Raw genomic sequence first — 13474 nt, forward strand, 5'->3', positions numbered from 1 at the left:
CTTTTCTGGCTCCTCACAGAACTGTCAGGAACCATGGATACAAAGGGTCTAAATCATTCATTCAAACAAATTAGGTTTTTCTGGTAAGTCATTAACACCTCCTCTATACACACACACATATACACACACACATATGTGTTTTTGTAAATGCATAAGGACCTTTAGATAAAGAAACAGATTCAGCAGTCTAATAACAAGACCTCACTCACATAAATGTTTTCAGGTTTAATTTAGTTTTGGTGACGGAAAGATGCTGATGTTTCTTCATCCTTAGTCTGTGGTGATTTGTAAAGCTACTCAGTAGGATACCTTTTGGGAGTACACTATCTGTAAAGCAAAACTAAAAAATAAGGAAGGAAAAGAAAAACTGAAGGAAGGAAGGAAGGAGGAAGGAAGGAAGCAAGGAAGGGAGGGCCCCTCCAATGGAAGTCAGACACCAAGGTTAGTTACCATGACTCAGTTACCATGACTTGTGAGTCATTTACTTCTGATTTCCTGTGAAAATATTGATAAACTTGAACCCGATTTTGCAGATGTATTCTTCTATTCAACCGTATTTTTATTTGAGCCACTCAGCTATTCACGCTTATTCTTAATCACAAGAATTTGTGAATACTTCCAAAATTGCATTTATTACGTTCTTGGTATTTTAGTAGAGGGAAGGGAGAAAGGTGTATGCAAGCTCCATCTTGAGCCTTGGGCAGATCCCAAGCTGCCTGGTTGCTAAGCCAAGGCATGCAGGCTCATACTGACAATGCCATAGCCATACCTGTGGGGCTGGTAGCAATGAGCTTTGAATGTGTACAACACGATATGGTTTACAAAGCCCTTACACAATTATTCATTTGCTTTCCCTTATGCCAAGCCTGTGAGGTAGGCAGAACAGGTAGAATCAGAGATGAACAGTATTGCTAACTGGGAGAACTAGAAGCCATCCAAGTCAAAGCCCACATGTTATAAGCAGGAAAGCTGAGGCCCAGAATGGACAAGCAACTTGACCAGGGCCACCCACGTAGCTTTTGGCAGAGCTAGGCTTGAGTTAAGTTCTCCCTATCTTAATACTTAGTCCAAGTTGCTTTTGGGGCTCTCTCTGACTATAACAACAATGAAATATGTGAACTATCATCATCATTTGCATTCATTAAGGTGGTCATTTGAAAACTCGCCCTAATCATCTCTTCAGTTTGAGCTCTTTTACAATAAGTACCTTAATATTTATGCTTAACCTAAACACACTATTTGAACAGCTACTATGTGCCAAGTATAATGATAGCCTCTAAAAGGGATACACACACACTCGCACACACATAAACACACATGTGTGTTCAAAAACACTGCTCCTCTCACTTCAACTATTGAAGCCTTTTCCAAATGCCTAGCACAGTGACTTTCCCCACCACCTTATTCTCTGCACCTTTGCTCATTCCCCTCTCAAGGTGATTCGCATGTCAGGCAGTTAACGCTTCAAAAAGAGGTCCTTGACTGTATCATTTCCATGTCCCAGTGACTGGCTTATAATGGCTACACACACCTGTAATCCCAGCACTTTGGGAGGCTGAGGCAGACTGATCACAAGGTCAGGAGTTTGAGACTAGCCTGGCCAATATGGTGAAACCCTGTCTCTACTAAAAAATACAAAAATTAGCCTAGCATGGTGGCACGCACCTGTAGTCCTAGCTACTTGGGAGGCTGAGGCAGGAGAATCGCTGGAACCTGGGAGGCACAGGTTGCAGTGAGCCAATATGGCGCCACTGCACTCCAGCCTGGGTGACAGAGTGAGACTCCGTCTCAAAAAAAATAAAAAATAAAAAATTAGTAGAATAAATGCAAAGAATCCACCAAACAGATCTGCCATTTGCTGTGTGACCTTGGACAAGTCACTTTACCTCTTTGTGCTTCAATTCCTTGTCTGTGAAAAGGGTGTGAGGGTAATCCCGGCCTGTTTAGTTTCTGGTACAAAAAGACCAACCAATTACTTACTACACACTAGGCAGGAGAGATACAAAGGTGAATAAGGTGAGGCTTGTGACAACATACTAGTTACTTGAGATAACAGCTATTCAGGTAGCTGTGTGTTAGATGAGTACAGGATCCATTTCAGATTAGCAAAGCCTGGAACACAGACTGTCTTCTGCCCTTCAGCCTGTGGCATACCCAGCTTTCGTGTCTAAATTGGGCAAAGCAAGGATACCTGCAAGTGGTTTTGGATTTGTTTTGAGTCCTAGCCATGAGCTATTGTTTGGATAATATGGTGGAAAATTGAGCCTTTTGTGATTTTGTGGGGTTTGACTTTGGAGTCTTCATTTCACATTAATATAAGTGTCTTCCTATTATTAGAAGTTATGTAGAATGCTCTATCACTTATGAAATCCATTCTTTGCCAAATACTAAAAGATAATACAGTATTCCTTAGTCTTTTCTTCATTATCCATGTTAGTCAGTCTTACAGAGGGAGACATATTTGTTATAGTGGAAAGTGTGCACTCTTGTACCAGTAATCAAACTTCACTTGCTACTAAATGTAAGGCTGTGTATAAGTGACCTCACCTCTTGGAACCCCCATTACCTCAGTTGCCTGTTGGGAATATGAATCCCTGCTTTCTCTCTCTCTCTCTCTCTCTCAAAGGATCAAAGGATCCCAAACATAAAGCAGTGCTTCTTTGTGGAAGTTCAGACCAGTCTCAGATGTGTGTGTGTGTGTGTGTGTGTGTGTGTGTGTTTGTGTGTTTGTAACTTATTTTTGTTAAAAGAGAAGTGATTCTTGGTGTTGTGTACAGGTACTCATCGTTGGATCCTGTTATAAAAGCTGTGGCAACGTTTTGGGAGCAGGGGCTCATCCCTACCTGATGACTGGGTGAAGGATTAGTAAAGTTGGGTAAGAATGCATAGGTGTCTTATCTTAGGAATAGCAAGAACATAAACTAGATTAATATCCTTCAAGTGTTAATGAAAAGGATAACAATGGAATATCTGCTGTGAGTGTGCCACACTTTACAAGTCTAATTCATTTTGAGAAGTGAAAGAGCTTGCTTGCTCCAAAGTCCTTTGCAGAAGATATTCTTTCAGGAAATTATATTCCTTTCAACTACATCCTGCCTACTGTAATCAAATGCATCAGCGGTAACATGGACTCAGTGTGCTGTTTCATGAAATTTCACATTTTCAAATACAGTTTGAAATCAGTTGTAATTGAAAATGTAGAAGTTTGTGCAGTTCCATGTGGATTAGCTAACAGGGCAGTGCACTCCACTGGTAATTCAAGATAATCAGATTCTGCCTCCGAGTAAATACAGAAAACCTAGGGGAAAAGGTACACTTTTGAGAAGTGACTTTATTCTTCCCGGTGTCTGAAACACCTTTTAATAAACCCAGAGGCACACCTCTAAAATCAGTGGTGAAAGGGGATAAAACTAAGCCTCTAATCAATTTAGGCATACCCAGTAGTTGCTGAAAACAGACAACACTCCTTTTTCTGGAAGAGACCTACCTGCTGTTTTATTGACTCTGGCTAAATATGAACTATATTTTATTTATTTTGAGAAAAAAATTATTTTAATTGACAAAAATTGTTTATACTTATGGGGTAAAACATGATGTTTTGATATGTATATACATTGTGGAATGATTACATCAAGTTAATTTACATATCCATCACCTCACATACTTTTTTTTTTTTTTTGAGATGGAGTCTCACTCTGTCACCAGGATGGAGTGCAGTGGCACAATCTTGACACACTGTGACCTCCTCCTCCCAGGTTCAAGCGATTCTCCTGCCTCAGCCTCCCGAGTAGCTGGGACTATAGGCGCGCGCCACCACGCCCAACTAATTTTTGTATTTTTAGTAGAGACGGGGTTTCACTATGTTGGCCAGGATGGTCTCGATCTCTTGACCTCGTGATCCACCCACCTCGGGCTCCCAAAGTGTTGGAATTACAGGCCACCATACCCAGTCCACCTCACATACTTTTTTTATGGTAAGAACATTCAAACTCTGTCTTAGCAATTTCCAAGTATACAGTACATTATTACTATTAAAAACTATAGTCACCATGTTATGCAGCCGATCTTCAGAACTTACTCCTTCAAACTGAAACTTTGTACTCTTATACCAACAGCTCCCCCATCCCAAGCTATATATTTTAAATGATCTGACTATTTTGGAGACCAGTCTTAATCAGGAAAAACCATCTAAATTGTAAAAGAGATCACTGAGTATTTTTAAAACTCAGAGTAATTAGAATTACTGTTGTCACATATATTTACTTTGCGGCCAGTTTTGATGAATACATGAGTAGGATTTGTCATGAATGTTATCAACTGGATACAAATGCACAACTCAAAAACACTTGGAAGTAGTCTATCTCTTAAGTAGGTTAAGCATCTCCTCTAAATTGTGTATGCATTTTTAATGTAGTTACCTCCTCCTTTTTAAATAGTGCTAGGTAAAATTCAATCTTTGTCAGAATAATACTTACAAATTCTGCTTCAGCAGTGCCACTGTGAATGAATCTGTGAAGTATCTCCTTGCATTATAGCTCTTCATACATCAAAGACTCTTTTTGAACTGAGTAATTATAGAAGGAAAAAAACCTTGTTTTAGTGCTACCTGAGAGTTCTTATTAATATTACCTTTGAAATGACTAATTATGTTACTTATAAAGACTGGGAAAAAACAAGTGTTATGTAACTTACTCATTAAAAAAGACTTTCATAAATTTTGATCCCCTCCATCCTTCCCCAAATCCCTACTTTATTTCTATCATGACTTTTTTTTAATGCTTAATGGTTATATATGAAAATGATGACTCCAACACATACTGACTCCCTCCTGCTTCACAAAACTTATCATCTTTCTGTTGCTGGGATATTGAGCATGTGATTCAATTATCCTTGCTCTTAGCGTAAAGCATGTTGGCCACATGCCCTAAGACTCAAGTAAGATTTGAACAGCACCTCTTTCAAACTGAGTATTTGAAAGAGCTGAGAGGATGCCCCTGCTGATAACAGAGGGTGGGAGCCTAAGGGGCTTTTCCTGTTTTGAGACTTGAACTCACAGATACACTGTCTATGTGTATGGCTGTGTGGAACCGAGCTACCAATCACATAGTAACCTTCTCTATGAATGAGAAAGAATTCCCCTCAGCGGCTTCATCTTTGCATGGAAAAACCCACAGTATGTGCATCATGGGTCACTAACTGTTGGGCTGTATCAAGAGAAGATGAGTATCAGAAGGCAGCGACAGTACTGTCCTCCCTTGAGCTGACAGATCACACCTGGAACAGGATACCATGAGTTACAAGAGCCCCAGGCAATCTGGAGTTCCTCCTGGAAGCACCAACAATAGTGACAGTGTACAGAAATTGAGCATTAGAAGAAAAGTTGAAGGTTCCCAATAAATGAATGAACAAGCTGAGAATGTCTCAGCCTGGAGAAGAGACGATGCCAGGGGATAGGATTACTATCTTCCAACAACTGAAGGCTTGTCATTCAAAAGAAGGAGGAGATGCATTCTGTGCAGCTCCAAAGTACAGTCTATAAGTAGAAGTTCCTGGGGGACAAGTTTTTAACTCACAAAAAAGGAAGAATAGCCTGATCATGCTGTCTCAACATGGAGCAGGCTGCTTCAAGCAGTAGCAAGCTCCCTGTCACTGGCAGTTTGCAAGCGTCTGCTGGATGGTCCAAATGACTTTAAATTCACCTTAAATATTAGGTCAGTTAAGTTAGTATTTATAAAGGACCTACACTGTTTAGTGCTAAGAAAGGGCTTGATTTTTTAATTGCCCTGAAATAAAGTTCCTTTATTTTTCCTCATTAGGAGATGACCCATTCCTGGCCTACTCCTCTCACTTCCATGCATACTGCTGGACACTCTGAGCAGAGCACCTTTTCCATCCCAGGACAGGTCAGTTCTCTTCCTTCCTGCATTTTTCTTTGTCTTATTTTAATTATACCAATCTTCCAGTTGGATTCTCAGTGGCAAAAATGGCCTTGGTCTTCTAGTGCCATAAAATCTAGACTCTCTCTCTTGCCCCTCAGAATAGCAATATAAAAATAATTTTTATTGAAAGTGAGTCTTTAAAACAAAATACACACAGATACCAGCATGCGTATCTTACTCCATAGGGTGTTGCCACTGTCCAAGTCGCTGTGCCTAGAACAGATGAGACAGAGATTGAATAACTCGTCCCTTAAGAAATATCAAATAGATGATGGAACAGCAACGTTCAAGATTTTAAAGTTACAAAACCTGTACTCTTTAATGAACTGATTTTCATTTTTATCACCTTCCAGTTCTTGCTCACAAGCAGACAGATCTTTACAAAACACCACATCACACTGACAGAGCTTTATCTTCTACAGTTCTATTGTCAAATGTTTAATATTATTTTTATTTACCTTCTCTCAGCAAGAGTTGCTTTATTGCCATCACTTTTTTAAATGTCTAGACATGGCTATTCTAACATACTTTAAAAATATGTATAATGTCTTCCTTTCTTCCTCCATTCCTTTCTTCCTTCCATCCATTTATTCAGAAATCATTTACTGAGAAGATACAGTGGGCTTAAAGGTAGGGGTGAAGAAAAACCGTCTACATGCTATCACATAGATCACAAAACAATGTACTAAATGTCTTCATAGAGAAGACAAGACTCAGAGTCGTATCTAACACTCCCCTGGGGAGTTGAAGAAGTGCTCACCACTGAGATGGAAACATTTAGAGGATGATTAAGACTCTGACAGGTGAAGAAGGGGCCAAGAGAAGAATACCGCATGCATAAGACTAGTGTGAGCAAGGTCATGAGAGATGAGGCATCATGCTATAGTGCATGGTGATATAAGGTCTCAAGCGGCAGGATTAAAGTTTGTGTGATGGGGAGTGGAAAGAGAGGAAACCTGGGCAAATAGGTGCATATTTGGAAAACGCCTTGGATACCACCTCAAGGAGTTTGGACTTTATTTGTAGAAGGAGAAACACCCAAAGGAGAAACCCTTAGATTTTAGGGTCATGATTTTGAAAGTAACGCTGATCTGAACTTTGCTTAATGATCTTCCTTCACCTATGAAAGAGGTCAGAACTAAACGAACAGCTAATCTCACTGTCCCAGCATGGGTGTGTGCTATTCCTTTTTGCATTCACACCCACCCTTTTTAGGCTTCTGTTCTCCTTCCCCCTGGCATCTCCTGAAAAGGGAGTTATCCATCCAGTTCAGGTCCAACACTTGTACAGCAATTGCAGTGTTTTCAGCTGGGTTCTCCAATTTTGAAGATAATTTGTGCAAGTTGCAATTTTGACATTTGCAAGTGTGTACAATAGAACTGTTGTTTAAATGGGCTTTTATAGTTAAGTGCACAATTTGAAATCAGGCACAGTTTGCATTTTCTGCCAATTATCTGTGCTACCATCAACCCCATGACAAAGGTAGAAGCAAGTGGACTAAAATGGTGAAAGCAAGAAGTCTACACACCCACTCCTGTTTCATTTGATTCCTGCCAAAACGTTGGTTTGAAAGAAAAGTACACTTTAAATAACAACCAACACATACAATAGCACCATGTGCCTCACGTCATTCTAAGCACTTAATATATAGTAAATAATTTAATCCCCACTACAACCCAAAGAGATTGGTAATTTTACTACCCCAGTTTACAGAGGAGGAAACATGGTAGTTAAGTAATGTGCTCAGGATTATCCAGTTAATAAATAAGGGAACCAGGATTTAGATCCAGGTGTTCCCGGCACCAGCGGTCATACTGTCTCTCTGTGTATCTTTTATCACACAGGCCCACTGATGCCCCAGTTCAAATTGTATCTTCCAAAACATGGCCATCCCCATATGTAACAAAGGTGATTCCCCTTTCCTCAGTGCTTCCACCAGAATTAGGTGACAGCATCCTTTCAGAAAGCATCAGTTTCTTACATCCATGACAGAGCTTGCCCAGAGGAAATAGTGCGGTCTTAAGAGCTGCCTTCCCAGCTGCTTTTAATCCTGGCACTGCCATTTGCTTGCTGTGTGGTCCTGTTCAAGTTCCTCTAAACCTCTGTTTCCCCATCTGTGTTGGGGCGTGGTGTGTGTGTGTGTGTGTGTGTGTGTGTGTGTGTGTGTGTGTGTGTGTGTATACACTATATAATCCCAATGGATTTTCTAGGTAAAATAGTTGATGATTCTGTAAGCTTACTAAAATAAATACAGTTGAAAATTCTCAAATTACTTAAGCTTACTTATCAATTTCAAATTGAAAATGCCATGTTTTCTCATAGACAATGAAAAACCTCACAAGGAAGGGAGTAAGTGCATGCCAAGTAGAATTGAGAGAATAATAATATCCTCAGGAGAAGTTTAATAAAGTTTTCCTGGAGGTAAACATCCTCTAGAACAGAGGTTGGCAAACTACGGCCCATAGGTTTTTACATCTTTAAAGGGTTAACATTTTCAAAAGAAAAATAACATGTTATTATGAATAATATTCACATGAGTGTGGAATTCAAATGTCAGTGTCTATAAATCAAGCTTTCTTGGAACCCAGTCACACCCACTTATTTACCCATTGTCCATGACTGCTTTCACACTACGATGGCAGAGTCCAGTAATTATGACAGAGATGGTATGTCTCCCAATGCCTAAAACATCTACTATATGGCCCTTTGCAGGAAAAGTTAGCTGACCCTTGGTCTAGAATCTAGATCCTTTAGGAACTTCTGATTTTAGGATTATTGTCAAGGCTGTTGCTTAAAAGAACCTCATATAAGTTTGTGAAAAGAACTTGGCATCATTATATTCTACTGCAAAAATTACATATATGACATGTCTATGAAAGAAATGCATAAAGCAAAGTCAGGAATTTAAAATAAATTTGTATTATTTGTTGTGCATTAACAATTACTGTGAGAACTGTGCAGATTATTTCTACAACCAAGCTATTTCCAACTGGGGCTGGATATGTATGTAAAGTAACTTTGGTGATATACAAAGGTGTTTCATTTGTTTTGATTTGATTTCTAGTTTAAGAAATGTGAAATCCAATGCATAATAATCAAAACATCATATGTACCTCATAAACATATACACCTACTATGTACCAAAAAATTAAAAATTAAAAAATAAAGTAAAAAGAAGTGTGAAATTCAGTTTCACATTAAAAATTGTATCAAGAATAAATATCAGTTACTCCAATTCAGTGAATAATACAATCTTCCAGTTTGCTGTATGCATTGTTGCACTGATGGTCTGGAAGAACTGATTGTTTAGGTGTAAAGTCCAAAACATTTGGATGAAGGTTAAAAATTCAGGCATAAGACCAGTACAAAGACTGCCTGCATGTTTTACTCTCTGATCAGATATTTGGCTTAATTGACTTTGGAACTTGTCATTTAATTTCCTGGAGGTATACAAGCCCAAACTCATCCTGTACCTTTGTAATGAAATCCCTTAAATAGTAACAGATAAAAATACTTGTATATAGTTACAGAGATATACATGGTTAACAAGTCATTTATTTGACACTCTGGAAAATGAGATGTTCTGGGTAATTAAAATTATTGGATAACTGAAGGTTATTATTCTATAGGAATCATGCAGTATAAATTATTTTGAAGTGTAATTAATATTTTCCTGACTTCTTTTAAAGATTATATCAAGCATGCTTTACTCTTTCTTGATAACTTATATATTATGATGAATGTAAGTTATTGTAGTATGTGTAATATTATACTATGCTGCAATTATGTTCTCAGGGCCTATTAAGACAGGTGGGAATGCTTGCCTCTATATTAAATGACTGTAGATTCTTGTGCTTTTTAAGTTCAGACTTTTCTCTGTCATTTTTGTGGGCTCCTTTGCTATTGGTTTTCACCTGTCAATTTTCTCAGTGCCTCTGCCTCTAGAACTATTTCCCCTTCCTTGCCATCTGTGATTTGAAAATGAGTGGGAATCATTTGAGTCCTTTGTCAAAAGACAGTTCTCTACCAGGGAGAGCACAGAAGCCTCTGAGCAGCAAACTGTATGGGCTTTGTGACAGACAGTTCTTTCTCTAAGAGGCCTTTTCTGCCTCTTGTTGAGTTTGTGGTAGTCTTCTGGAGTGGTGATCTTGCCAGAAGACAAATCTCTTGAGCAACAGAATCATACTAAATAGATGGGAAATTTCACTTTTGATTAAAGCAAAGTGTTATAGTTCTTGCTTACTTTTTATAAAAGATAAAGAATGCTGTGAGCCTAGTTTTCATCTACAGAGGGTCAATATTAGGCTTAATAAATAGATTACTTGGAACAATGATTGATATAACTAATTCTTGTATTTACTTGAATTCATTGTCTCCAGTTTCTGGAATGCCTGTATTGCGGTTTGTACCATTTCTCTTCCATCCACACAGTGCCATGTGTGCCCTGAATGTTACTGTAATGCTTTTGCCTTCAAGTTTTGTCATTATCCACACAGGTGTGCCACACTCCAAGCAAGGCAGCATGTGCAAATCTGGATTTCTCAAAACAGTGAATGAATTGTGTATAGTGTGACTTTCAAATCAAATTTAAATTCCTTTAAATAACACAGTCCACTAACATTTCACATTGCTTCCTATACTTCGACAGACTTGCAATGTAGTTTTAAGAACACTTCTTATATATAAAATGAGGTACATCTGTGCACATGTGTCATAGAAAGTTGGATCTGTTTCTATAAAAGGGAAAAACTGGGCAGATCTATTAATTATCATTTTGTTTACAGTTTTACAAAAAACATGATCATCTGTTTGAACCAAGTCCTCTTTATTCTTTTAGAGGCATCGTTTTCCAGCTAAGTGAGAAATTATACACTTCAATTTCACACATATGGGTCATTTGTTCCCATGTTACACACATTTCCAAATAGATACCAGTCTTACTTATAATTTTGATTAAATGGCAGTTATGATCATGTTGCATAATTTTGATTAAATGGCGGTTATGATCATGTTGCAGCAGGTTTGGCTGGCAAATGTTTATCCTTCAAATAGAGCTATAGACAAAAGCCTAATTAATGGAATTGTTAACAGCAGCTTCCTATTTGCAAGCATTAGTCAACTATATCTTCAGCAATAATTAATATACCTCTTACTCTCCTTGTATCATTTAACTAATGTTTGTGTCATATATATTATTCCTTATAGGAATCGCAGCATCTGACCCCAGGATTCACCCTACAAAGTAAGTGGTTTTGAAAATCCTTCTTAGTCCAAACATCCATGTCCTCCGCTCCCTCATTTTTTCCTTTTTCCTACTTAAAATCATTAAAACATGAAAGAACAACAATAACAAAAAGTTATTTTAATTGTTAATTTTTAGCTCTCAGAAATAAGTGAGAAGATGTAAAGTTTGTCTTTCTGTATCTGGCCTTTTTCACTTAACATAATGACTTCCAGTCCCGTGATATATCTAACTGGTTCCCCCCCCCCTTTTTTTTTTAATCTGTTACTTATCTCAAGAAGGTAACTCGGGGGACTGCATGTTTGGAGATCAATTTAATTCAGAATAATCATTTGACAGTAGGAACATGAACAGTAATTGTTTATATCTTTTCTTTTCAGAGTGGAATGACCCAACCACCAGAGCTTCTACAAAGTCAGTATCTTTCAAATCGTGAGTAGTTGGATCTCCAAATCAGGCCTTTTTGGGGATATTTGGCAAGGAAACAGTGCCTCAATGCTGATCTAATCTTGTTCTCTCCTCTGCTCCTGAAACTATGAACCTTGACTCATAATAATATGTAGTTTGGTTGGGGTGGGGGGAGAATCAAATTTCCCATTGTCTTAGTCTACTTGGACTGCTATAACAAATACTATAAACAACATGGCTTATAAACAACAGAAATTTATTTCCCATAGTTTTGGAGCCTGAGAAGTTTGAGATCAATGCACCAGCATAAAGGGTATCTTGTGAGGGACCATTTCCTCATAGAAAGCTGTTTTCTTACTCTAATCTCACATGGTAGAAGGGGTGAGGGGTCTCTCTCAGGCCTCCTCTTATAAGGGCACTAATCCCATTCATGAGGGCTCAACTCTCATGTCATGATCCCCTCCCCAAATACCCATGTCCTAATACTATCACCTTGGGGGTGAGGACTTTAGCATATTAATTTTGGAGTAATACAAACAGATTATAGGACCCATAATAAGTAAATAACAGTAAAAGTTAATGAGATCACCATTAAGTTATCTAAGTTTGTAAATACAGACCAGGTCAATACCTGGGATACGAAAACAACTGTGATTTCAGTGAAAAAATAAATCTCTAGATGGCTTGTTTCCCACATTTTAACTAGTTCAAACACTGTATAGTATCAGCTAAAGACATTATTTTACACAATATTCGGTCACCACTGACTAGGATGGACGAGGGAATCTAAGCAGCCATGATTGGACATGAAATGTTGAGTGGATTGCTATGGCCAGTCAGCCCAAGACATCACTATTTGCAGGTCATCAGGAACCTGTATATTAAAGACAAACAAGGGCATCCAGGAAGAGCCGGAATAAGATATTACATGATGGTAGGTTGAAGTTCAGAAGCCAGGGCCCTGCAATTCATTCAGCACTGTCTTCATTTTTTATTAATGCTAACTGAAGGAGGGGTTTGGAGAAACCAATTTCCTCATATTAACTATTGTAGATTTTCTAATATCCATTTGTCCAAGAGAGTATCAAGGGAGTATTATTTCTCTCACAACTTCTTTCATACCTAATAATAGAAAATGGAAGTCGATTTTTTTGTGTAATAGGCACATACTTGGAATTTTTCAAAATGAAATAATTTATGACATTCAAGTGGCCTAATGGCACACTTGAAGTGAATTGCTCACCTTTTGGAAGATCATGAATAATTGCATAAAAAAACTGGGAATGACTCCCAAATAGACTGAGGATTTGAGAAAGTAAGTGGCATTTCTACGTTCTTGGTGCAGTGCAGTAGCAAAGCCCCAAAGCCCTGACCCCATCACTGGTCCACTTATTTGCTTTTCTAGACTGATCTGTGCCTTCTAATTCAAAGTTCAATTTCAACAACCAAGAATTCTCAATTTTAAGAAGCAAGAAAAAACAAGAGAAGGGGATAATAAAAGCATAATCCCGATTTAAGGACCGAATTATATGAAAACACAAAAATCAAAATCATCTTTGACGCTGTACATTTTAGCTTTTCCATTAATCACATTTTGAATTGCCCTCCCCCTTGTTATTCTAGGAAACAATAGATCTAATCCTCCCTGCTTTCACTCCTGCCTCACTTCATCCCCATTAAAAAGTCAATAAGATTCACACACATACACATACATACACACACACACACACACACTCTCTCTCTCTCTCTCTCTCTCTCACATGCATTTAGGAAATCAACACAAGTTTCCAAACTTGAAAAAAATATAAAAATATATTTTCCTATGTAAAATTATCTTACTCCTAAAGCAAGAGTATTAGGCTCCCACTGTGAAATATGCTGCTTT

General features: G+C 38.2%; 1 protein-coding gene across 10 annotated transcripts in view; it reads left to right on the plus strand.

Moving 5' to 3' along the window:
- AFF2 (ALF transcription elongation factor 2) overlaps positions 1 to 13474 on the plus strand; it is a 489532-nt gene that overhangs the window by 327686 nt on the left and 148372 nt on the right. For 5 of the 10 annotated variants that reach the window (XM_004064980.5, XM_055375544.2, XM_063703243.1 and 2 more), the window contains 3 exons: positions 5817 to 5903; positions 11145 to 11181; positions 11562 to 11595. In XM_004064980.5, the coding sequence (XP_004065028.4) occupies positions 5817 to 5903; positions 11145 to 11181; positions 11562 to 11595 (158 nt within the window). Of the gene's footprint in view, positions 1 to 5816; positions 5904 to 11144; positions 11182 to 11561; positions 11614 to 13474 lie in introns of all 10 variants that reach the window. The other 5 variants (XM_055375547.2, XM_055375548.2, XM_063703242.1 and 2 more) reach the window with 3 other exon arrangements.

The sequence above is a fragment of the Gorilla gorilla genome, chromosome X, assembly GCF_029281585.2.
Source record: "Gorilla gorilla gorilla isolate KB3781 chromosome X, NHGRI_mGorGor1-v2.1_pri, whole genome shotgun sequence".
Lineage (NCBI taxonomy): Eukaryota > Metazoa > Chordata > Mammalia > Primates > Hominidae > Gorilla > Gorilla gorilla.